This window comes from Alosa sapidissima, chromosome 1 (genome assembly GCF_018492685.1).
Source record: "Alosa sapidissima isolate fAloSap1 chromosome 1, fAloSap1.pri, whole genome shotgun sequence".
In the NCBI taxonomy this organism is placed as follows: domain Eukaryota; kingdom Metazoa; phylum Chordata; class Actinopteri; order Clupeiformes; family Clupeidae; genus Alosa; species Alosa sapidissima.
This window is the reverse complement of record NC_055957.1, coordinates 30,093,244-30,119,786: the sequence shown is the minus strand read 5'-3', so window position 1 is coordinate 30,119,786 and position 26,543 is coordinate 30,093,244. Positions and strand designations below refer to the sequence as shown.

The window sequence follows — 26,543 nt, the reverse complement described above, 5'->3', positions numbered from 1 at the left end:
TTTCCCACCAGTAGAGCTAGTTGGCTACTCGTGTCGCGCTGTTCCCCAACAGCAACATCCATCTTCTTTGTTTTCAAGTTCTAGCCGAACCGTCGCAACTCTGCCATCATTATGTCAAGCCCGCCTACAGACTCTATACACAATGTAATTGGCCTGATCAAAGTTTAATTTTACCAGCTCGCAAGCCAACGGAGAGTTGCTAGACTACCCATTTGCTGCCGCTAGGGTGCGTCTAGATTTCTAGGCTAACAGAGGCACTGACTTCAGCACAAAATGGATCAGCCTGGAGCCAGTAGTGTTCTTTAATCTTCTTTTCATTTGATTCAAATAAAGCTATGTGCTGTTTCTTCTTTAGGTGTGGATGGTTTTCCTGGACCACCAGGACTACCGGGTAACTACAAACTGATAGATTGCTGAAGAGAATTTCATGTTTGCTGCCCATGTATTCATAGGAACCTTTACCTTCAATATATTCACACAAACACATACACGCACGCACGCACTCATGCACACACACACAAGCATGCACACTTACTGTGACTGACTGTGCACCTGTAATCTGTAGGTGGGGCATCTTTCATCCATGGTCAAGGACCTGACGGGCCCAAAGGTGACCCAGGAATTAAGGGAGAAAGGGGTGATCCTGGACACACCCACTATGGAAAAGAGGGCTGTCCTGGCTCTCCAGGACCTCCGGGACCTCCTGGTGACCCAGGCCCTCCCGGGCCACTTGTTCCAGGTATGATGTAACTCTGTACCAAGCTCAGAGCCTCTGTTAAGTAAAGGATAATGTATAGAACGCCGATCATTATATTATTATGAAGGGACCTATTTCCCGAAAATGACCGCCGTTCTATACATTATCCCGTTTATTACACAGCTACTTGCCAAAAAGAAACAATACACATATCACGACATTGACTCTTTAGCCCACATAGCCTAGGCTATAACCTATTTGTTAGCCTACCGTTTCATCATGTCTTTTGGTGAGAAACAAATACTTCAACAGCACACGCTGAACTTGAATCAAACAATCTTTAAAACACAGCTGATCAACCGTCTGCTTTCACTTTTGAATGAAGTTCCAGTCCTTAAAGGAAAATTCCATTTTTTAGCACTTTAAGGCCCTTTTCTGGTTTGTTTTGGATGAACTAGAGTGGTGGACACCGACAATTTGACGATTGGTCCTGTCTCGACTTTTCTGACTCGTTTTGAATCGCCTTTGACTGCTCAGGGTGGCTGCCAACAGGCCTACTGTAGTAGGCGACTCAAACATGTCCTAAAACAACCCTTAACGTTCGTGAAAAAACTGTGCAACTCACTGAGTGGTTAGTGGTGTTTGTTAATGTTCCAAAACAAGTAGCGTAGCGAAATACAGTTACTGTCGTGTTTTATTTGGCATTTTGTAAAATCCCATTGATTTCTGTTGGAAGACTCATTGCAAGTTGATATTACTGCACCACCGTCTATGCTTCAGGTTCAAATATTGAGCGGAAGTTTATACACAGTTGTAAGGTGTCTGAATAAATAGTTACACAATAGGCCTAGCAAATAAGACGGCTGGAAATCATACATTGCGCCGATATATTTGCTTTTAATAGTCAACGAACTCCACTAACCACTCGGTGAGTTGCAGTTTTTAAAACGAACGTTAAGGGTTGTTTTAGGACATGTTTGAGTAGCCTAAAGTAGGCCTGTTGGCAGCCACCCTGAGCAGTCACAGGCAATTCAAAACGAGTCAGAAAAGTCAAGACAGGACCAGTCGTCAAAATTTCGGTGTCCACCACTCTAGTTCATCCAAAACAAACCAGAAAAGGGCCTCAAAGTGCTAAAAACCGGAATTTTCCTTTAATATGAAAGTAAGTAATATGAAAGACGTGAATTAGAAGCACGAAGCCCATTTTCCTTGACAGCGGTCTGGTATACTTAGCAGCGGTCTGTTATTGAGAATTAGCAGACCACCGAACGTTAGGAAGGCCCATTCAAGTGAATGGAGCATTTTGCACCACTCTGAAGAGCCGTGTAATAAATAGAATAGAAAGCAATTTAAGATCAAGTAATGTATGCAAACAACAAACAAACAAAACATACAGACAAAATATGCACAGAAATACTATTCATTCAACGTGTCTAACATACCTTCTCCTATCTCAGGTCACACTTGTCATCGTGTGGGTATCCCTGGCTTCCCTGGACATAAAGGCTTAACTGGTCCTCCTGGACCTGATGGCCTCTCAGGATCACAAGGTTAAGATGCCACCTAGCTCGACGTGCCTCACAAAAGAAGCTACACAGCTACATGTTAATTTTCTACATGTAATACTGAATTGACTAGCTGCATGTAGGACCCTACTCAGAAATGAGACCATGCACTGTATACATCATCATGAGGTGTGAGTATACTGTGTGTGTGCGCACAATACTTATGCACACAAAGAACATTTTAAGTGCTTCCTTGAAAATCTAACCTATCAAGGGTTGTGACAAGCCCTTCCCAGCCTTAAAATCTAACCTATCAAGGGTTGTGACAAGCCCTTCCCAGCCTTAAAAGACTATAATTCGATTTTGCTTAGACAGAAATGTAGAGGCTTTAGCTTTTTAAACAACCTCATAATGGGCTTTGAGAATGTTTATTTTTTGTGCGCCACACCACAGGTGATAAGGGTGACCCTTGCAGGTGTCAAGATCGAAGACCCTGCGACGATGTTGGACCACCAGGACCTGTAGGACCTCCTGGACCGCCTGGTCCCCATGGTAATGTCTATCAGAGGAGCCCTTTCATTTTAGGATATAATCACACTCTCCTGATTAAAGTCAGATACAGTAAAGCATAGACAAAACTAAATTACCATGGGTTGCTTAGTAGGTAAGGGTGTCACGATTTCGATTTTTATTTCGAAATCGATCGAAATTACATCTCAATCTCGAACTTCGAACTTAGAATCTTAGAGTAGAATCGACGATGCAGCCACACCCCCAATGTCACGTCCAGCATGTATGCCAAGACACACAAACACACATGCATGTGCTGAACTGCAGCGTCAACACTCCTCTAATTTTAGGCTGCAGCCAGTTAAAATATAGGCCTACACATCAACCTACCGAAATCAAAGTCCCTCTTGCTACTTTGAAATCACCGGTGTGGAGTACAGTATTCGTTCATTCACGTCAATTAAAACTAACTTAGCCTACTCAACTTAGCAAGTGAAAAGAGGTCTAATTACAGTCCAAAGTTACTTTAAGGCTTAAAATGCACATTTATAAGTACATATTCCATGAACACTAACCTTGGGTCTCTTCAGAGTGTGCTGAAACAATAAAATTAACATTCTGTGTTGTTTCATTTTACTATGTTCACGTCTCTGTTTTAGCCTAAAGTTAGTTCTGTTTACATAGACCTCTCCAGAATAAGTCCCGCCTCCGTAACTTCCGTATCCATCCAACTTCCGGGCGTCGATTGCCTATGGGAAATAACATGGCGTTTCGAAATATCATACCGGTAAAACATCTGTAGGTAGCGAAGTAGAAAAAGCTGGTGGGCAGATTGGCTTACACACTTCTGCCATCTAGTTTCCACTGGATTTTTTGATTGCCGTTTAAGTAATATACTATAGACTATACTACTTAAACGGCACCGAAAATCAAAAAATCCAGTGGAAACTAGATGGCAGAAGTGTGTAGGCCAATCTGCCCAGCAGCTTTTTCTACTTTGTCACCTACAGAGTTTGACAGGTACGATCTTTCAAAACGCCATGTTATTTCCCATAGACATTTGACGACCGAAGGTTGGATGGATATGGAAGTTAGGAGGCGGGACTTATTCTGGAGAGGTCTATTACAACCTCTCGGTTGGAACGGTTTCAAAATAAAAGACCCCCGAAAAAGAAAAGGAAAAGGCCAAAAAGAGTAAATAACATATAAGGAATGCATTAATAGTAATATTTAAAAAAGATCGAAAATCGAATCGAATCGTGACTTTAAAATCGAAAATTACATCGAGGATTTGGAGAATCGTGACACCCCTATTAGTAGGGATGTTTTGTGGAAAGCAGGTTATAATATTTTCCCATGTAGATGGTAGATGATACATGGTCTTATGAGGGATAAAGTCAGTTGGTTGTTTTCAGTTCGCCAGTTATGGAGGAAAAAAATCTGTAATGGCACTTTATCTTGACCAACATACATTGTAACAGCTTTTAATTGTAATAATTTTCATATACAGAACCATTTGTGTACTGGTGACCACTGTGTTTCCAGGTGTGCCAGGGTTACCTGGAGTCAAGGGAGACTATGGTTTTAGAGGCCCTCCAGGTCCCCCTGGCTTGCAGGTATAGTAAGAAAATCCGATGAAGCAGAACTACATTCCTTTCCAGTTCAGTTCTCTTCACTTCAGCTCAGTTTGTTTCAGTCTTGTGTTTGTTTCGGTCATTTTGTCTAATGTGCCGAGTTCCACAATGAAATAAGATATGTTGAAATGACCTTGAGTTTCTTGGCTGATTTCAGGGTCCACCTGGTCCACAAGGCAACCCAGGGTTCCCTGGGTCCAAAGGCGATGGGGGAGGTTATGGCTTTGCGGGGATAAAGGGGGACAGAGGCTTCCCTGGCTCTCCAGGTCCCCCCGGGAGGATTGGGTTGTTTGGTCCCCCAGGACGTCCAGGCCGCAAAGGCCCACCAGGCCCAAAGGGTGATTCTGCATTCGTAAGTGCCGGCAAACCATCAGACTATTTGAAACCATGCCACGTGTAGTTGCACCAGTTGCACAAGTACCGGTACTTGTGCAACTGGTGCAACCAGTACCGGTACCAGTACCGGTTTTGCACCTACGTCATAATGTCATGTGACCGTTTGTTTACAACTAGAGTGGTAGGCAAGAATGGTAGGCAAGGCACTGCAGAGAGTGGTAGGCAAGCCTACAACAGTCGGGTTGCATAGGCTACACGTAGTTACAAATAGCTTCAAAATTGAAATTTGAATATCAAATATTGACCGGGATGCCGACCACTTGTGTAGGCCCTAACAGTTGGTTTTACAATAAGAAGCAAAAAGGCAACAAACGACCGTTTAGCCTACCTATTCTCGTGGTTGTGGAGGATGATCGTTAGCAGCTGTGAAGTCTTTTATTCTCAAGATGGCCTAATGGTGTAGCCTACTGTCTACGAAGACGTAGGCTAAAATACAACTACAGTCATCCAAAAATGAATTGCCAGAGACAGGCTATGAAGGGAAAAAGTGCAGCATTTTAAACATGGCAAGATTATTTTTACCGGAACAGTTTGTTCTAATTTGTCTCGTGAAATTCGTGCTTGTGGACATCAATCACCTATCTTCTGTCCTTCTATTTCAAGTTATCATGTGTCATTTGATTATATAATCACAACAAATGCTAATAAATGAAAACAGAATAGGCTTTTGTGCTATAGGCTAACGTTACAGGTCACGTAGGCTAACTCCCATATGTCAAAATAAACTGATTTGATCCTAATAGTTTAGCGATCACACACAACAACTTAACACAGCAACCTCAAACACCACTGTTGAACCTAGGCTACTGCTTCAGTCATGTAAGAAATAAGCAGTTTATGAATTATCTTTACCCGTTTAATCAAGTCCACATGACCAAAATAACAACATATTTAAAGGCTGAGCTAGCATAACAGCCTAATATAGGCGATGCTGCAATGGATAACTAATAAAAAGTTTCACACAATTAATGAACTTTATCACTCACATTCTGAGTTTTTCTGGGTGATTATATATCCATGCAGATCGTCTTGGAATAAGCCATCGCTGTTATATGATATAATATGTTACAGGATTCATGACTAACGCCATTAATGTTATGATGCTGACTGATGCTGGCTATAACAGTAGCTTGTAGGCTACCGTTTTAAAGTCTGCTGAGTCTACTGCCTACCAAAACCTGTCGCTGTTCAGTTGAAGTTAAATGATCAAATATTGTTTGATTTTGTGTCAGCTTTCAGAAGGAAGACATGTTCCTTTCTGGTCAAATTTCACAGCTTCTAAGAAAGGCTATCGTCTTCGTGTAAACCGAGTTTTGAACAGAGAAAAAAGTTAGGCTACCATTAGGCTACATGCAGGTTCTCCGATACAGATCAATGCACCAAATCAGGGCGATTTTAGCGAAACAACGTTCCTGTGACAGGCTATCAAATATTGAACAATGGGATAACGTTTCATCATCACCTTTATTGATGCCTGAAATGTTGACATTGCTGAAATACAGAGATGTAGCCTACTGAGAGGCAGCTGCAGACAACGATGTTCAATGGGTTCAACTTGTCCCTTGCCTACCAGCTGGATGTAAACAAAGCTATAGAACCTAGAATACGTCACATGAAAAACGTTAATAGAGCTGTTTGTATTCTTTTACAACCTCTATAACTTTTACACATTGAATGTGCCTGGTGGGGTGAACAGTTTACGCTTGTTTTTTACATGTGTCTCGGGTGATTGATCACAAGTGGACAGCTGACACACAAGGTGTATCCAAGGTGTACAGCCAGAGATGTTGCTGACCATTTGTGTTTACCAGTAGATTCTATAACTGCATCAGAAGAAATGTCTGTTTATACTACAATACATATGTGGACAAATGCTTCCCAGACCACCTGTCAGTGATTTGATTAGTTGAATCACCATACATCTTTGTGGATGTTTAAATATGTGTTTATTAGGGCTGACCTTTTATGATTAGTCCTCTCAAGATGCGATCAAAACTAGATCTTTGTCTTTGTGTCCACTGCAGTCTTGTTTGAATCTGAGAGGAGATCGGGGCCCGAGCGGGTTCCCGGGGCCAGCAGGACCTCCGGGACTGACTGGACCTGCAGGCCCACTTGGGTACGGAGCACCTGGCTATACTGGGTCAAAGGGCAACATCGGTGTGCAGGGTTTGCGAGGACCTCCAGGGAGCCCAGGTGAGAAAGGGCAGCTAGATGCACACTCACACCTAAGAACAACACACACACATACACAGCGTATTTAGCACATGCGGCTGTGCCAAGCCAAGGTGTGCCAAACCAATTTGCATTTCTATTCTAACTTTGACTGTGCTGCACTGCGCTGTGCCATGCTCATTTTGACCCTCTCCTGGCTTGCAGGACCAAACTGCAAGGTGGCATTAGGACACTGGGAGAGCAAATGCTTCTGTACACACTCATGTACAAGCAGAGGACACAAATGTTCACTAACACATGCCTGACTATTTGAACAGACACACATTCCGCTTATTATGTATGAATATTTTCGCCATTGTAGCATGTATCAAGCAGGCGCATCAGGTTTGAAATGCAGTTAATTAATGCACTGTTTAACTTTACAGGATTAGACAACTCCTTTTTTCTCTCATATTTGTTTATGAGATGTTCACATGCAGATGCACAGAAAGTAGAGTATTTTATATGCATAGTTCTGGCCATTTATGGTTATATAGTAAGTGCCCTGTTACCATGCAGGTCAGAAGGGGGACTCTGCCAAATGGATTCCTGTGGTAGGAGACCCCGGACCACCAGGAAGAAGAGGATCTCCAGGACTCTCTGGGCCCCCAGGTCAGAATGCAAGGCATCATAGATTGCATAGAATAGGGAGTAGGGAGATTCCTTATTCCCGGATAAGGATAACAATTTCTTAAGGATGATAAATCAATTTGTGAAGAATTTAAGGTATTTTGCACAAGGTCATATTTTTATTCACAGTTTATAGTCATCCATGTCTTTGTGATGTTTGTATTTTAATGACAGGTTACCAAGGCCCAGGAGGCCCTGCAGGAGGAGCTGGTCCTCCTGGGCAGAAGGGAGAGCCTGGTCTCCTTCAGTCTGCATACCCAGGACCACCTGGACCTAAGGGCAACAAGGGCCAGCCGGGGCTGGCTGGTCCCCACAGGACTGGACCCTCCGGCCGATCAGGAACTCCTGGGCCTCCTGGAGCACAAGGAGAGAAGGTCTGAGCACCACCTCACTGCCAACACATGAGGTGTACCAGTACAGGTCCACGCAGTGTCTTGGGGTCTAGCCAGATGCAGCAACAAATGGAGATGACTGTGCCATGCATGTCCTTGAACATCTCAACATACAACATTCTCAAAAGTTGAATCAGAGGTTGCAGCAAACCACTCACATTTTTTAGTTCAACCTCTATGTTTCAGTACCAAATGCTTTGGTTGTTTATGAAGTTCATGTGGCTCAGAGCATTGATCAGAGACTAGGCAATTCAATATGAGGGAGTCAGTGAGGACTAAACACAATTGGTTCATGCTGTACATTGGCATAAAATTGGCATTGGTGTAAATTGGAGAGATGTTGAGTCCCATGATTGAGTTTTGAATGGTACCGTCACAACTCAGAACGGGAATCAATTGCAGATCAGAAGGATTTATTCACAAACAGTCCAGCAGGCAAATCAGAGTCCAGGTACAGGCAGGTTTCGTAAACAGGCAGGCAGGCAGACAGATACAGACGGACAGGTACAGGTAAGTGATCCAAAACCAACAGGCAGAAGACTTCCGTCAAAAACAAGCAGGGTTCAAAACCGGGAAGAACCGTAAACTATAATTTCTCTTTACGCTAGTCTCACTTACGTGGCAGTCGGGTAGCAAACAGTACATACCGTGACGATCTGACAAAGTGAACTAAAAGGGCAGTGTTTAAATACTCCACAAATCAACACAAAATGAGACAGGTGAACAGAGAAATTGGAGGTAATTGAACAAAGGCAGGAAGTTGCCCAAATAAGGACATGGGTGTGACTCCGGGCACATAACCCAACACATGGCTACAAAAATAAAGTCTAGAATTATCACACTCCAACAGGTACAGGCAAGTGATCCAAAACCAACAGGCAGAAGACTTCCGTCAAAAACAAGCAGGGTTCAAAACCGGGAAGAACCGTAAACTATAATTTCTCTTTACGCTAGTCTCACTTACGTGGCAGTCAGGTAGCAAACAGTACATACCGTGACGATCTGACAAAGTGAACTAAAAGGGCAGTGTTTAAATACTCCACAAATCAACACAAAATGAGACAGGTGAACAGAGAAATTGGAGGTAATTGAACAAAGGCAGGAAGTTGCCCAAATAAGGACATGGGTGTGACTCCGGGCACATAACCCAACACATGGCTACAAAAATAAAGTCTAGAATTATCACACTCCAACAGGTACAGGCAAGTGATCCAAAACCAACAGGCAGAAGACTTCCGTCAAAAACAAGCAGGGTTCAAAACCGGGAAGAACCGTAAACTATAATTTCTCTTTACGCTAGTCTCACTTACGTGGCAGTCAGGTAGCAAACAGTACATACCGTGACGATCTGACAAAGTGAACTAAAAGGGCAGTGTTTAAATACTCCACAAATCAACACAAAATGAGACAGGTGAACGGAGAAATTGGAGGTAATTGAACAAAGGCAGGAAGTTGCCCAAATAAGGACATGGGTGTGACTCCGGGCACATACTGTAACCCAACACATGGCTACAAAAATCAAGTCTAGAATTATCACACTCCAACAGGTAGGGGAAGACAAAAACAACAGTCCATACGAGAATCCTGACAGGTAGACAATGTTTTGTGTATTGTGACCAGGGATTAGAAAACAGCTACCATTTAGAGGAGAGGCCTTGGAACACTGGAACAGGAATGAAAAAATAATGTTTTTACTCAGAACGAACCCGAAATGAAAATCATTCTGTTTTCAGTCCCTGATTGTGACTGGTTGTATATGTATGCTCATATAGAATTGGATGAAATAGCATGGTAGTCCTCTCTATTATGACTCTATTATTGCATCCACAGGGAGATGCAGGATATGGGGGCCCAGGACCAGCTGGGTCTCCAGGCCCCACAGGGATAGCTGGGGACCCAGGGCCACATGGAGACAGTGGGCCACCAGGCAGGCCAGGAGATCTGGGAACCCCCGGCTATCCTGGAGGACCTGGACCAAAAGGTACATCTGTGCCCCCCCTGCAGCATGGCCACACACAAACCAATGCAACCACCAAGCTAACACACACAAACACACACACGCCATGATGCTAACTGCTCCGTGTGTGTGTGCGCTTCTAGTGAGCTCACTCCTCCAACTGTGTGTGTGTGTGTGTGTGTGTAAGAGAGAGAGAGAGTGTGTGTGTGTTTGTGTGTGTGTGTGTGTGTGTGTACACTACCCCTGGATGGGTAAAATGCAGAGGACAAATTTCCTACAGAACAAATAAAATATAACTCAACTAACTTTACTTAACTTAAGGCCCACACTCTCTCTCTCTCTCTCTTTCTCTCTGTCACACTCAGGGCCAGATGTACGTACATTTGCGAACGTAGCGTTATCAGCGTCATGGACAAACCGCAGATTGTGAAAGCTGTCAGACCCAAGTTTCCGTCGTATTTATCAATCGTTCAATCCTTAGTGTAAACTGCACCTTTCTCCGCCCATAAGCGCAATTTACGAGCGTCCACAACTGAATGCCAGCGCCTACATACAAGCGCAGTTGAATGAAGTTAACTGATGAAAACATTAAAAAGAATCAAACGTTTAGCGATCATGAAATAATACCATATATGATAAGATGTCAACAAACAGGGAGATAATAAGAACAGTAGTTCTACTCAAACTACTTATGCTATGGAAGATTGGTCAAATCTAGCAAGTAGGAAAGTTTAAGTGAATGACGTGAAAGTGAAAGTAAGACATTGCTTTTGATAGTAAAAAGACTTACAAAACTGGTGCTCTAAATAGCGATTCTGTTGTCTTTGAAAGGTTCTCTTATTGACGCATGAACTGCAATTTGGATTAATACCTGCTTTTGCAAGGCGGAAGTATTTAGGCGCAGAATAGACGTGCGCTTTCAGGAGCAGTCTTTGTACATACCGCGGAATACATAATTAGGCGCTCTTTACTCTTCCCCTCCCATCTTTTTACACTAAACTCCCACTTTCCCCTGGATCCTCCCATGAATGCATATGTATAACATGAACAACGCAATCTGCCACTTTCAGCTCCCACGTCAGGCAGTTTGCGCTTTTACATCATTGCGGCCTGTTTGTACATACCTCGCAATGATTTTACACGCACGTTGCGAAACAAATACGCCTGAAGTGGGCGCAAAAGCGTTAGTACATCTGGCCCTTAATGTCACAATAGGGTCGATATTGTAACAAAAAAGAGAAGAAAAGTTGGACGGTTTAGAAACAAAGTAGCACATTTATTTCACAACACTCAGAAAACATCACAGCTCAAAGTAATCTCCTCTCACTAGACTGCAGAACAGAGGCCATTTTTATCCCAAACAGACACGCCTTGCGCCAGGTTTTTCCCAGGTCCAATTATGGACGTCAGCATCTGAGGGAAGTTAGATTATTTATTTCCTATTATTTCCTTTTCTCGATCTCTCTCTCATTCTCTCTCACCCTCCCCCATTGTTCTGTCTCTAACCCAGGGGATAAAGGTGTTAGGGGTGCTCCTGGTGAGGAGGGCTTCTCTGGAGACTGCTCTAGATGTGGACAGCAGGGGCCACCTGGCCCACCCGGACCTCCTGGGCCCCACGGCCTCCCAGGTGACTGACTGTGTTCATTCACACATGATAATGTAGCCATCTATATAGTCTTTCAAGCAGAGCTTTTGTTATGTTCCACTGAGGTCCAGTGCCCTGTGTCTGTTCTTTTATTGCTCTGGTACTCAGTGCTACCAGAATGTTCTGTCTGACAATGGATGCACAGTCAAATAATGTGAGCACACACACAATGCTCTCTACCCAGGCCTACAGAGGACTGGTAGAGAGCATCCTCACCACAGGCATCACTGTCTGGTATGGTACCACCACACAGGCAGAGAGGAAGGCTCTGCAAAAAGTCATAAAGATGGCAGAGAGGATCATTGGGACAACACTTCCCTCCATGGACTCTATGTTTGTGCAGCGCTGTCAGAAAAGAGCAGAGAGAATCATCAGAGACTCACTAAAGTCTCTAAAGTCACTAAAGTTAAAATAACTCACTCAAACTGACATGTGCAATATGTGACATCTGTGAAACAGGATTATGTGTCTTAATTAGTACTTGTATTTATTGTGTAAATGTTTTTTCTATATATTTATTATTGTATTTATCTTCTTAATATAGTGTTTTTACCCCATAGTGTTGACTCTGAGAGCACCGCACAAGAATTCCAATGTGTCTGAACTAGGGCTGTAACGATATAGGATTCGAAACCGAAATCGCGACATTCGCAACGATACTGTGTCGCGGTGTGAAAAGGCAGAATCGCGACACACCTTTCTAGTGTTTCACTCAGTGCTTTGCATCTTACGCGGCCGCAAAAGCAACCCACATCTCCCGCTTTACGTATCGGTAGCCTACGTTGTCCAAAAACAAACAAATAAATAAATAATAATTTAATAACTCTCCTTACTTTCATTGTAGACTATGTGTGCAACTTTACCAAACAGTATAGAAGTAAACCCCCTCTCCTTGCCCCGCTCTCTCTCGCGCTCCCTCCCTCTCCCTCTCACTCTCCCTCCCTCTCCTGCTCAATGAACACGCGCGACTTAAATAAAACATTCCGAATCGTGAAAGCAAGGACGCATAGAAGACGACTAGCTAAATTACTATTAAATCCGCTTAGCATCATTAGCATGCTGCACATATTTGTTTAACACTCTTGCATTGAAGTTGACTGATCATCTCAATACCAACGTTTCCCAAAAGGGCCTGTCCCCAGGAGGTCAAGTATCACCTTGAAACTTAAACACACATGGGAAAACTGAACAGTCCAATCAGTAGACCAGTGGTCCCCAAACTACGGCCCGCCACCTCATTTTGGGTGGCCCCCCAAAACATGTCCGTGGTATATAGAAACCGGCCCGCACGGGAGTACATCTTCAAACTATAACCTCCGCAATTTCCCCCATTCATTCTCTATGGCGAGTCTTAACAGTACACATGTAATACTCTTTTTGTCCACTGGTGGTTGTTTTGGCGCTGTTTCGCGTTTGCCATCAAAAACGGAATGAAATGTAGGCCTATCTGCAAAAAATGCAATGAGGCTATGCTGACTGCATCAGTGCTCAAAGTATTCTAAAAGTTTATCAATGAATTGTTAATAACTAACTAACTTATATTCAAGTCATTTTTCTGGGACTTTCTGGGATAATTATTTTTATTTGTTCAAATGTCATTTCAGACCACTTCAGCACTTCATAAAATTCTCATAGTTTGAGAACTTTACATTTTCAGTTCACACATTTTTAATGAAATATACTTTTGGGACTACCTGCTAATACTTTTGGGAATGCAAACGTCTTTTTATTAGTATTATTTAATTTGAGTTACATTTTACACTGATATGGCATGATGGCAATATAAACACAGCTAACAATGGTATTAAATTGCAAAAGCCTATAGATTAAATGTAATGGAATATTCAACTAAGGTAGACTGCTGTTGTTCACAGCACTAAGCTATTTATGGTTACTGATATACTCCGAGTCTCTGGCCCTCTCTTACAGCCAGGCACAGTAAGCTGGCCCTCGGAAGAAAAAGTTTGGGGACCACTGCAGTAGACTATGATAGGCTAAGCTAGCCAACTATGCTACTTTGTTTACAATATTTCCAGGCTTCAACCAGACAGCTGAATTAAAGAGGTAGAGTTGTAATAAAAAAAATAGCAGGCCTAGGCTATAGGCTAATCTGCATAAAGTGTGCTGTCATAAATATCAGTCATTCAGAAAAATATTTTTATATCAGGATATAAAATAATAGATATATTATATTGTAATCCTCTGGTGTTCTAAGGGAGGCTATTAAAATGTTATTTAATAAAATGTCTAGCCCCCCCCCCCCAAAAAAAAGAAAAGAAAAATCGAGATTCGTATCGAACCGTGGGTCAAAAATCGTGATACAAACCGAATCGTGAGGTTGGTGTATCGTTACAGCCCTAGTCTGAACTGCTGGTTTGTGCACAAATGGCAAATAAAGAACCTTGACCTTGACCCTTGACACAAACATATACATACACACACCTTTGTGTTCTCAGGGCCCACGGGTGAGAAGGGGTCTTGGGGAGCCGCAGGTCGTCCTGGGTTTGGTTTGCCAGGTGTCCCTGGACTCCCTGGCCCGCCAGGCATCACTCTACCAGGATCGCCCGGCTACGTCGGATCCAAAGGACGTCCAGGGAGAGAGGGGATTCCTGGTGCCAAAGGTGTTGATTTTGCAATGCTTAACATAGCTACTGTCTTTACAGTGAGAACAGAAACTTTGTATTTACATGCTTTTATTTGTGAAAGCTTCTAGCACTTACAGTACATCTACATCTAGTGCAATGCTTCCATTCAGTTCACTTGAGTGCTGTATTTTACATGGCATTATGGTATTTCTGCTGACCGTGTGTCCCCAAATGACAGGGCTGACTGGAGATCCGGGTCTACCAGGGATAGGATTTCCGGGGCAGGATGGCATTCCGGGCCCACCAGGACCACCAGGTCCTACAGGTCAGATTTGATCTTATATGATGCAAATGCTGTCTATGTCTTGGGAAGTAAATTAAAAATATGATCTTATAAGTGGTGTAAGGCCCAGTACAGTATCTCTAGTATATATTGAATATATATGAAGGTTGCTGCCACAAACTCGTCCAACATTCCTTTTTGACGTTCTCTTTCAGGTTCTCCAGGGGCACCTGGTTGTAAAGGTGCCAGGTTTGATGGCATGCAAGGGGAACCAGGTCCAGACGGTTCCCCAGGCCCCATAAGTTCAATACAGCCTCAGAAAGGAGACACTGGTCCACCAGGTGAGAACTTGAAAAGCTAAATACAATTGGGCTGGTTTTCTATACATGAATCAAATGCTTTTTCTCAATGGAAATCTCCACTGAAGATCCCATTTAGACCCATATTCGGGATCAGTCCATGCATAGGAAGCCCAATGTGGTCTCATTACTGTAAGTCTCTGAACTGTCACATGGTGTATGCTTGGCTGTGTCTTGGATGCTGTGGTGTGGCATAGGTCACCCTGGCTTACCAGGTGCCAAAGGTGACAAAGGACACCCTGGAGGACCTGGCAATGATGGACGAGATGGACACCCAGGGCCCCCAGGGCCTACTGGTCAGTAAGCGTGGCTCTAAAGCCTTAAAGTATGTAGCACTATGAAGCATGCGTCAGATGTGTGTAATGATATATGATAATTTGACTAATGGGGCAAATACACCTGTGGTTCCCACTACCAGCCTAGGCTACATGCTCTATAGTTTTGTGGTTGGGGATGGACCAGTTGGCATGTTAGCAAGCCCTCTGTGTGCTTTGTAGGTAGTTAGTGCACGAGTTGTATAGCACCACTCCTTATTGCTGGTGTGATCCGTGTGTGTCATCATGTGATCAGGGCCTCCTGGTGATCCTGGCAGCGGTGGGATTGGACACCCTGGACCACCTGGGCCCAAAGGACAACCAGGGCTCATCGGCTTTCCTGGTGAGATCCTCTCTCTCTCTCTCCCTTTATCTCAGTCTCTCTTTTTTTCTGTCTCACTCTCACACACTATTTAATTCTGTCACTGACTCATTCATTTACTAATTCGCCGACTCACTCACTTACTCACTCACTTACTCACTCACTCACTCACTCACTTACTCTCTCTCACTCTTACGCACATACAGTATAACCATGTAGGCATGCACACACAGTGAACAGCAACACCAATATATTTGGTGCTTCTCAAAAAATGTGAATATAGTGGAAAAGTCAATTGCCCTTCCCAGACTAGGAGATTAAATGCTCAGGAAACCATTGCCAGTGTTTTGACTTTATTAGCTGATTAGAGCTCTTTGATTTTGATAATGATATTTACATTTTTGAGATGCACCTGTAAGTGTACACCAATATACGTGCACATCAATATAATAAGCACCTCTGCTTTGTTTTTTGAGTGTGTTCTTTGCTGCTGTTGAGATAAAATCCCCATGTGGGCTCTTGATCTCAGGTATAACAGGCATGAAAGGGATCCCAGGCCTACCTGGCCCACCTGGACCCAGTGGCAGTCCAGGTTATGCTGGACGGAAGGGGGAACCGGGAGAGGCCAGAGGAACTTATGGCCCTCCTGGACCAAAGGGCCCAAAGGTGAGCGCTCTCTGAAGGACAGAGAGCATGTGGTGTGTTTGAATGTGTATGCATATGTCTACGTGCAGCTGCGTTATGCCTATGTGTAGAAAGACCTGAGGTGTGTTCAAATTCGCAAACGTTCTAATGTTTGTACACAGGTTTCTGTTTGTCTTGAGTTTTTGGCAAACATTTGCAAACACTCGCAAACAGTCTGAAGAGGTAGTTCTCCGCTTGAAGAAGGTAACAATGCAATTACAGTTACAATGGAATGTTACCACCAAATTTAACTGTTTAGAAAAACATGTTCACCAAACGTTTCAATTTTGCCGAATTTGAAAGCACCTCTGTTGAACTTAAAAGTGTCTGTTTGTTTGTCTAATGTAGCAGGACAAACAAAGGCTCGAGACATATGACTTTAATTCAGTTGACTTTCAGTCAATATCATATTTACTGGGTATCAGACACAGATAAGAGGATACCAAAAAATAGGTTTACGGTTTGTTGGCAAACAACTTAGTTTGACCAATTCCTTTTCATCATTGGAAAAGGTATCAGCTATTTATGGCTCAGCTTCCCACTCTCCATTGAAATGTCTAGAATATAATACCACTTGAAGAAAAGCCTTTGTGTCCATGTGTAGGGGGAGCCTGGATCTGGCTGCGCTGGTTTAGGCGTGAAAGGTTCGAAAGGAGACAAGGGGTCTCCTGGATCATATGGACTACCCGGATTCAAAGGATATTCTGGAGAGCCTGGGTACCAAGGTAAGAAATGACTTTCAGTGTCAAACAAAAATTACAAGTCAAATAAAAGACCATTTTATTGTCATCTCAGCTATGCATACTTGTGTACAGGTGGACAGAAGAGTGTTCCTTGAGTTCTAACAGTGAAAAATGTGGCACACAGAATGTATATTTATAATACAGCTTAGTAAAGACTTCATAGTTCACAGGCTGTAGTTCATAGTCCACCTTTCACAACACACATAACACACAAAGATACAATATGAAGTAGAGAGATTAATCATGAAAGCAACATGTATAGCACATAAGAGTAATCTATAGGTTGCCCCTGGCTCCCAATCAAAGTTTAGGATGTCCACAAAATGACCACAAATCCCCTGCTTCTGAGCACCAGGATTGGTTTGGTTCCTGTCATTGTTGGTCCACTAACCCTCTCTGACTGTGTCTGGAGTGTCTTCTTCCTCTTGTCCCCTGGGGGCTCCAGAATAGTGCCAGTCTTGAAATACATTCAGTAACCAGGTAACATCTCATGGGTAATGCTGTAACAATATGAGGCCATTTTCCCACTGCTCTGTTCCTCACTGCACTGTGATTCCAGCCACCGACATGCGTGTCCTTTGTCTTTTCATTACACAACATTGTGTGACTTGCCACTTACCCTACTGGCACACATGTAAACTAAATAATACAGCATTTCAATATAGGGAAATGGTACGAAACCCCTGAGTCTGCCGTGACAGACAGAAAATGGAACAGTGTTTCACAGTTATGCAGTTTTGGAATTGGGAAAGTGTCTGTAGAGGTGACTTGAGCGTTGACTTGTGACATTGTTTCCAAAAGCAAAATAATTTAGTTTGACAAATATACCATGACGGTTCTAGCAGTTATGTACCTGGGCTAAGATAAGATAACAAAATAAGAGTTGAGCCATAACTTCTTTAAAGATGACATAGAATGGAAAACCGTTTTACCTTAGCTGTGTTGAATAAGGAGGGGTTGGTGCATGGCCACAACTAAGTTACTAAGCTAGAACTGGAAACACGGTAGATGATTCCCAAATATCAGACTTTGAAATGACCACTAAAATGAGCAAATTTGAACAAAGACAGACTGTGATGCAAATACAGACTGTGATACAAACCATCCCCCTAACCACTGCCCCCTTCCATGTTACGTTACCAGTTAAAGATTTAGGAAGAGGGTCATTCCACGTCAGTTCAACCAGGGCCCACGCACTTAGGTCTCAAAAAATTCTGAAAAAATTACCAGGTGTACCTATGTTACCTAGGAGACACACTGTAAAATTACTCTTATGTAAGATCAATACTTTCCAAGATACAGCCAGTTTTACAGGGGGAGGGGGTGTCGATTTTGCTCGGCCTCTTTTTTTTGTCAAAGTTCACAAGCCCACAGCGCAAGAACTAAACCATGTAGGAGGCTCAAATTTTGCATGCTGGTACATAAATAGGAATAGTATGTAGCAAAATTGTCACGTTTGGTCTGGATAATCCTGCATGGTCATAGCTGTCCCTCAAAGTTGATACAAATTGTATTGGAGTTTTTGGCTGGGCTCTGTTTAAGCCTTCAGAAGACATATTTGTACTCAACATAGGCTCTTGATTTATTTTCCTTACTGAGATAAGTAGAAACACTCTCACAAAAAACAATGAACAGAAAATAAATTCCTTCAGGGTCTGAACAGCAGACTTTACAAGTCTAAAAAATCATTTTGGTTCTCATTTTCAGAGCACCCAAACACCTTGTGGGAATATACAAAGATTTTTTAAATATTTTTTTCTTTATTCTCCATGATCTTTTCTTTTTAAAAACACCAATTTGACTTATCTTATGCAAATCTTTCTTTTTCACTATCCACCCTGAACATGGGCAAAATGCACCATTGACATCAATATGTTTTGTATAGAGCTACCACAGGTTACTCTATACAACCACAGGTGACAGTGTGGTGACTCTATATAAAACATATTGATGTCAATGGGGCATTTTTCCCATGTTCAGGGTGGAAAATAAAAAAGAAAGATTTGCATAAGACAAGTCAAATTGGTGTTTTCAAAAAGAAGGGATCATGGAGAATAAAGAAAAACCTATTTAAAAAATCTTTGTATATTCCCACAAGGTGTTTGGGTGCATTGAAAATGATAACCAAAATGATTTTTCAGACTTGTGAGGTCTGCTGTTCAGACCCTGAAGGGATTTATTTTCTGTTCATTGTTTTTTGTGAGAGTGTTTCTACTTATCTCAGTAAGAAAAATAAATCAAGAGCCTATGTTGAGTAAAAATATGTCTTCTGAAGGCTTAAACAGAGCCCAGCCAAAAACTCCAATAAAATTTGCATCAACTTTGAGGGACAGCTATGACCATGCAGGATTATACAGACCAAACGTGACGATTTTGCTACATACTATTCCTATTTATGTACCAGCATGCACAATTTGAGCCTCCTACATGGTTTAGTTCTTGCACTGTGGGCTTGTGAACTTTGACAAAAAAAAGAGCCCGAGCAAAATCGACACCCCCTCTCCCTATAAAACTGGCTGTATCTTGGAAAGTATTGATCTTACATAAGAGTAATTTTACAGTGTGTCTCCTGGGTAACATAGGTACACCTGGTAATTGTTTCAGAATTTTTTGAGACCTAAGTGCGTGGGCCCTGGTTGAACTGACGTGGAATGACCCAAGACTAATTTGATAGCTGCATATAAAAAAGTGTGCATCAATGGGATCCTCTCCAGACGGACCTGCAGAGCGAATTCAAATTTGTTAACAGATTTGTCTGGGTTCACCCAGGCTAATTGGGAGTTGTTGGGACGTACACAAAGCATCTTCTCTGAACATATCCTTTTGTAAACCCTCTGGTTACCAATTAAAGAAGGATATAACCAAATCATAATCCAAACAGCTGGTTTGTTGAGCAGAAGGAGAAAACAATGGCAACTAACCAACTGGACATCAGTGTACTCTTGCCTGAATGGTGAGAGATCAGCTTGGGACACTCTACTCATTCTGACCTTCATGTGTGTCCTTCTCTAGGACCCTCTGGCCCACCTGGACAGCCAGGGACATCAGGAAGACCTGGCAGGCCAGGGAACAGTGGACCATCTGGACAAGTTGGTAGGTTGTTCATATGGTTGGACAGGAAGGAAAGTGAGATCAGATGACCTCATAGACTTCTTTCTTACTGACAACAGTCTTGTGATCTAAACATGAAATAGACCATGATATAAATATATATTATACGAAGAGCAAACAAGCATCTATTTGAACCCCTGAGTGCAGTATACTTCCATATCAAAGATACTTTTACACCAAAGCTTTTCACTCTTATTTTACTATAAGAAGGTTTCAACAGAGGCTTTGGCAATGAATTCCTGTGATTTTTGTAAACAGTTATTGTCCACCCAGACACACATCACTGTCTTTGTACCCACAGGAGTGCCCGGCCCTCCCGGACTCGGTGGTCCCAAGGGCATGAAGGGAGATCCTGGGCGCGATGGCATCCCGGGGTGGCCAGGGCCCAAAGGAGAGTCAGGTAACACACTTCCAGTCGTTCACTTTCTCATGTGCTGTATGCTTTACATGTGCAGTGAAAGGAAGTCATGTTTCGCCACAGTCAGGCACACACATGATAGCATAAGGTTCATAAGGTTCATAATGCCTTTTATTCACCAAAACTTTCTGTGCTGTGGTATTACCAAAACTGCAGAAGTTAGCTGGGCTGAAGTGGGCAGAGCTGCAGGAAACTAAAATGTAGGCTTGACATTAATGCCAGCAGTGGACCATGCTCTCTCCACACATGATGGAATAAGGGTATATACTGCCTTGTCTTTTTTCACAAGGATCTGGACCATACCCACCTGGCCCAAGAGGACCGAAGGGCAGTCGAGGTGGGTAACACGTGCACACTGCTTCTTGACTTCACCTTAATTACCCCAATAAAGGTAGCTCCTACAACTATTAGAATAGTTCCTACAACGTTTCTACTCATGGAAGACTAATTATTACATTGTGTTGTGTCTGCCCCAACAATGAGCTTTTTGATCATCACTCACTTATTAGAAAAAATAAAGTTGGCAAGTACAGACAGATGAAATGTAGAAATTGGTGTGTTAGTAATAGTAAAAATAACCTCAGCCTTTCCATTATCTCTTTCCTCAGGACCCAAGGGTGATCCAGGCCCTCATGGCTATTCACAAAGTGGACCCCCTGGACCCTCGGGTGATACCGGGTTACCAGGACTTCCAGGACCGCCAGGGCCTCCAGGGCTAAAAGGAGACAGTAAATGCTGTAGGGATGGCGAGAAAGGACACCCAGGCTACCCTGGGCCACGTGGACCACAAGGTGAGAAGGAAATTCATTTAACTCATCAGGTTCTGTTGCTATGAAAAACACCTTGATCTCTTCACCATAATCATCACAGCAAATAATCCTTATGGTGCTTTGAGCTTAGTGAACACAACCTTTTTGAAAGCAATCCTATGAGCAGAACCCCACATGACAACATCATGATTTTTTTTAATTTTTAACATTTTTTACATTTTTTATTTGACAGAAAAAAAATATATAAAATAGGTAGGGGATGGTACATGAAAAAAATATCTAAAACAGGTAATGGATGGTACTTGAATACAAATTGTTATGCAAGCTGATCTGCTCTGTGTTTAGTTTCCCCCCATTCATGACTAAATGTCCTACACACCGCAGGGTATCCTGGCCCTAAAGGGGCTGCTGGGCCTCCAGGTCCAGGAACTCAAGGACAGAAGGGAGACGTGGGATATCCAGGACCTCCAGGGCATAAAGGGGCTCCAGGGAGCTTTGGTGCACACGGAATACCGGTCAGTTTCCCTAATACGAACAGAATGTAGGAAATAGTGTTTAAAATGATAGCACAAGTCTTCTTCACTTGATTTCATTGAAGTCAAATGTCTTTCGTCTGTTGCATGGTGTCAATTCAGGCTTGTGTGTATTTCTTACTGTATGTTCATAGTTCTTCCAGATGACAAATTGTCATGTATTCCTTTCTATGTAATCCATAATGTCTTCCTCACTGTGTAATATGCAGGGACGGATCATGGCTTGTGCCAAGTGTTCACGTGAACAGGGGCCCTGAGCCAATGGGGGCCCTCGGATTAAAAAAAAAAAAAATTGCCATGAATTTAGGCTAGATTATGCCCGGTGCTTCTGTCTGTTAATTTGCGGCACAAACTGAACCACTCATGGGTAGATGAATGAAGTGGATTCCTGCAATGTTCATGAAAACAGCATAGCGATTGGATAGCCTAATAAATCGCGACTTGTTGTAGGCCTAACAGTAGCTTATATCGTAGCAAATAGCCTATGGTGATGCTGATGACAAATTTAAAATAGGCCTACATTTCACTCGTCTTGCTGGAGTGAGCGTATAATGTGGGCTGTTGCACAAAGAAATTAATTAGGGAGGTGATCTGCATCTCCATTTACCAAACGCTACAGTTTTGCTAACATCTCCACTGTTAACGTGAAAAATGTCTCCATGCAAGGTAGTGTCAAGCAGCAGTGAAGTGAAAACCTTATCATGCAGGTAGCCAATGTTCACGTCACCTGAGTCAGACAGAAAAAGGGCCCTGCTTGCTCTGTCGGTCCGTTTAATGAAAAAGGTTGGGAACCCTTGCTGTAGACTGTTTAGACAGCAAAGCACACTGGGAGATTACAGCCTAATAATAAAAACAGCTGCTGGAATTTATTTCTGTGTGGGCCTGAGTTATAATATATGACATAATGTACTACATTTTCATTGTGCGAAATTGTGCACCAGCCTGCACAGAAAAAGCAAAGAGAGACGCGCAGGCTGCACACGCACATCACGTGCGTCGCCGTCAGGGGGAGGGGGGACCTTTTTTGCTATTGTGAACAGGGGGCAATATCTGTTTAATCCGTCCCTGGTAATATGGATAGTTACTTTTGGGGTAGAGTGAGTCTTCGTTTGAGCTCTGATTGGCTGATGACGTTGTGTGTTTCACAGGGGTCAGAAGGTCTCCAGGGTCCCCCTGGGCCTAGGGGTGATCCCGGACGGCCCGGGTCTCCAGGACTTCCAGGTAATGTCCAGAGGTCACAGGGTCATCACTCATTTAATTCTAAAGAACAGAACTGCTGAGGCCAACCTAAGATTTGTGGGTGTGAGCGTCTAATCATCCATCAATGAACAATGTAGAAATGAGATCTGTTGTAATTTCACCTGGCTGTACATTAAGGCTGTGCTGTAATTTATGTGTACAATATTATTGAATGAGGTCTCAATCCTTAATCCTGAGTTGCCATTTCATAGGTTCTCCTGGACCGTCCGGTGTGATTCCTGGTGTCAGAGGTCCTCCTGGCAGTCAAGGACCACCTGGACCTCCAGGCCTTCGGCCCCCGTCGTCGATCATACAGTACAAACTCACGTCTGGCGACATGGGCCCTCCAGGCGGGCCTGGCCCGGCCGGACCACCCGGCTACGAGGGACCGCCCGGGAATCCAGGACGGACAGGTGAGGCACCTTGACAGTCCACTCGCAGCAAGTTGTTTGCCATGCTGCAGTGCAGCGCACACTCAAGGTGAGCGAGTGAGAGCAATCCCAAAGGGGCTTCAGCTCATTTAGCTAATACAGCATCTGACTGAAAGCAAATCAGCTTGTGTGTTCTCAAGTGCACCCAGCTGAGCCCTAATCCTCCTAGATGTTGTTGAGTTCGACCGATTGAAGGCGGTTCTGAGTGGTTCCCGACACTTGACATTGGAACGGCATGAATTTAGATAACCTGAATGTCCTTCTGGCTGACAGGTCCTGCAGGGCCAAAGGGCTTGCTTGGCTATGTGCGCCCAGGACCTCAAGGTTTCCCAGGGAAAAAAGGAGACAAAGGACCTCCTGGCACCCCAGGTATGAAGCACACATACGCTGACATGTGCTATAATGCAGGGTAATAATATGTTTAATAATATATTTTCTGGATGCAGAAAATATGTTGTCATATGCTATAGCCGATTTTCTATGATCATGTGAACACAGGACAGGTGTGTATGTAATATTTGTTGAGTGTCTTGCAGTTGATATGCATATGCCCTGCCTATTGATGTGCAGCATGTCTGCCTGTGTGTCTCCCCTCAGGCCCTATTGGCTATGCAGGCCCCCCTGGTCGGAAAGGCCAGCGAGGTCCAGCCGGCTCTGGACGCTCGGCAATCCCTAATGTCTTCTTCCTGGCTCGACATAGCCAGAGTGCCCGTGTCCCTGACTGCCCCTATGGCACAACCCTTCTGCGCAGCGGCTACTCCCTGCTCTTCGTCCTCGCAGGAAAGAGAGGTCATGGGCAAGACCTGGGTAAGACGCGGGCCGATACATGCATGTCCACACACACGCACACGCACACACACACACACACACACACACACACACACACACACACACACACACCTCTAGTATACTTATCTGTGTGTAATGTTCTTCTTGTCAGGTGCCATGGGTAGCTGTTTGCCCCGGTTCTCTCCCATACCTTTCCTCTTCTGTGAGCCAGACTCCACCTGCCACTATGCTGATCGCAGTTACAGCTCCTACTGGCTGTCCACAAACAAACCCATGCCAATGAGCATGGACGCTGTCAGTGGAAGCATTCTGTCGGAATACATCAGCAGGTCTCCAACAGCATCTCACAGAACACACACACACACACACACACACACACACACACACACACACACACACACACTCACACACACACACACACTTCTTTACATACATGTGATTATGCACAAAGACATGATTTTATTTTATTTTTAAGGAAAGAAAGCATGATCGTGACAAAAGAGAACTTTTACACCCTCATGCTCTCTCTTTGGTCCACTCCCTCAGGTGCTCTGTGTGTGAGACTACATCTAACGTGATCGCCGTCCACAGCCAGTCCGCTGACGTGCCTGTCTGTCCTCTGGGCTGGCGCTCGCTATGGATTGGCTACTCCTTCGTCATGGTAAGACAGCTGTTAAGTCACCGTGGCCATTTTTTTCAACTTCATACACAGGATGACACAGCCATCACCATCTATTTTGTCCCCGCTTACACACACACACACACACACACACAAGCACATGTCCTCCTCTTATCTTATAATACATATCCTCCCCTGTATCTTTTTCCCTATCTATTTACCTGCTCTTCTCTTTTGTCTGGTCCTCATTCCTCCTCTTCTCCATTCCATCTTTCTCTCTCTCTCTCTTTCACACACTCCTCACAGCAAACGGGTGACAGGGCTGAGGGCTCTGGCCAAGCCCTGATCTCTCCTGGCTCGTGTCTGGAGCACTTCCGCCAGGTGCCCTTCATCGAGTGCCATGAGAAAGGCACCTGTAACTACTTCCAGGATGCCTACAGCTACTGGCTGGCCACCCTGGACCCCCGACGCATGTTCAAGTGAGCATACGCTGCATGTGCATCAGTAGCTAGCACAGCTGCCTCCCAGTTCAATATTAAGGTGCCATGTCAACCTGCAACATGAGTTTGTTTTTGTTGTCTATGTGCTTTCACAGTAAACCAGTGGCCAAGACTGTGAAGGGTGAATGGCTGAAGAGTGTCATCAGTCGCTGCAATGTCTGCATGAAGCTAAAATGAGACATTACACACACACACATACACACACACACAAACAAGTACACAAACGCACTCGCACAGACACACACACACACACACACACACACACACATTGTAAAGACAACTGTTTTTAACACAGACACACACACACACAAGGGTGAATGGCTGAAGAGTGTCATCAGTCGCTGCAATGTCTGTATGAAGCTAAAATGAGACATACACACACACACACACACACACACACACACATTGTGAAGACAAATGCTTTTATGAAGTCATGGTCAGATTTGGAAATCAGATAGTCAATAATGAGTTTCAGTGAATTTCTGTCATGGATTTGTTACTGTAAGCCTTTCTTAGTTGTATGGTCATTATAACTAACATGTATACATTTGCTTTAAATTTTATGAGGATTTCTTTGTCTTTGGTATGTCCAAATTAATCTTTTCATTCTGTATTAGGTGTAAAGCAGTATTGTACTTGTAAATAAAATTGCTGTTATGTTTGGGACTAAAGTCTTTGACTTTGAAGCTTAAAAAGTTGTGATTGGGCCATCTCAGGCATGTGACCATTATCTATGTCTTCATTATAGATATCGAGAATGTTGCTAGACGTGTTGCTTAACCAGACACCACACTGCTTTCTCACATCCTGTTTTATATCTACAGTATTATACCGCCTTCAGAAAATTTCTTCTAAAATGTGCAAAAAAGGTTTTAAAGAATAAATTCCACTTCAAACTACATGTTGATTCATGATTCAAGTCAGTTCCATTCACACCTGTTGATCACTCTTTAATCTTGTGTATAGTGTACAGTATATTCAGTGCTCTGATGTGTCATTTTATAGTGAAAGTGCTGTGTAACGTATTGTATTTCATTGTTAGGTTCCATTTAATAGAGGGGCTTGGGTGAAGGGTGAGAGGATGCCATGTCCTCTTTACTCTCCCTGTCACTGAGGAAGCTCATAATGTCTCCATTCCCCTTGGCTGGATGGTGATAATCACAAGGCCAATTGGCCCCAGAGGCGCAGTAACCTCATGCCACTTGCTTATTCCCAGTTATCAATCTCCCCACAGCACTGACACGGAGCAATGGGAAGTGTGCCCAT

At 43.4% G+C, this 26,543-nt stretch overlaps 1 protein-coding gene across 1 annotated transcript in view; it reads left to right on the top strand.

The window, feature by feature from the left end:
• The window catches only part of LOC121713846 (collagen alpha-5(IV) chain-like), a 41,911-nt gene extending 15,735 nt beyond the window's left edge, over positions 1-26,176 (top strand). The window contains exons 20-50 of the mRNA XM_042098859.1: positions 356-391; positions 566-739; positions 2,155-2,247; positions 2,656-2,754; positions 4,258-4,328; positions 4,504-4,698; positions 6,767-6,935; positions 7,473-7,565; positions 7,758-7,957; positions 9,806-9,956; positions 11,443-11,559; positions 14,034-14,198; positions 14,401-14,487; positions 14,661-14,786; positions 15,002-15,100; positions 15,375-15,461; positions 15,970-16,106; positions 16,729-16,849; positions 19,880-19,960; positions 20,280-20,378; positions 20,686-20,733; positions 21,005-21,187; positions 21,551-21,681; positions 22,848-22,920; positions 23,151-23,351; positions 23,643-23,738; positions 23,967-24,176; positions 24,310-24,487; positions 24,705-24,819; positions 25,084-25,256; positions 25,373-26,176. Of these exons, the coding sequence (XP_041954793.1) occupies positions 356-391; positions 566-739; positions 2,155-2,247; positions 2,656-2,754; positions 4,258-4,328; positions 4,504-4,698; positions 6,767-6,935; positions 7,473-7,565; positions 7,758-7,957; positions 9,806-9,956; positions 11,443-11,559; positions 14,034-14,198; positions 14,401-14,487; positions 14,661-14,786; positions 15,002-15,100; positions 15,375-15,461; positions 15,970-16,106; positions 16,729-16,849; positions 19,880-19,960; positions 20,280-20,378; positions 20,686-20,733; positions 21,005-21,187; positions 21,551-21,681; positions 22,848-22,920; positions 23,151-23,351; positions 23,643-23,738; positions 23,967-24,176; positions 24,310-24,487; positions 24,705-24,819; positions 25,084-25,256; positions 25,373-25,454 (3,890 nt within the window). The 3' untranslated portion in view covers positions 25,455-26,176. The remainder of the gene's footprint in view (positions 1-355; positions 392-565; positions 740-2,154; positions 2,248-2,655; positions 2,755-4,257; positions 4,329-4,503; positions 4,699-6,766; positions 6,936-7,472; positions 7,566-7,757; positions 7,958-9,805; positions 9,957-11,442; positions 11,560-14,033; positions 14,199-14,400; positions 14,488-14,660; positions 14,787-15,001; positions 15,101-15,374; positions 15,462-15,969; positions 16,107-16,728; positions 16,850-19,879; positions 19,961-20,279; positions 20,379-20,685; positions 20,734-21,004; positions 21,188-21,550; positions 21,682-22,847; positions 22,921-23,150; positions 23,352-23,642; positions 23,739-23,966; positions 24,177-24,309; positions 24,488-24,704; positions 24,820-25,083; positions 25,257-25,372) is intronic.
• The last annotated feature ends 367 nt before the right edge of the window (positions 26,177-26,543 follow it).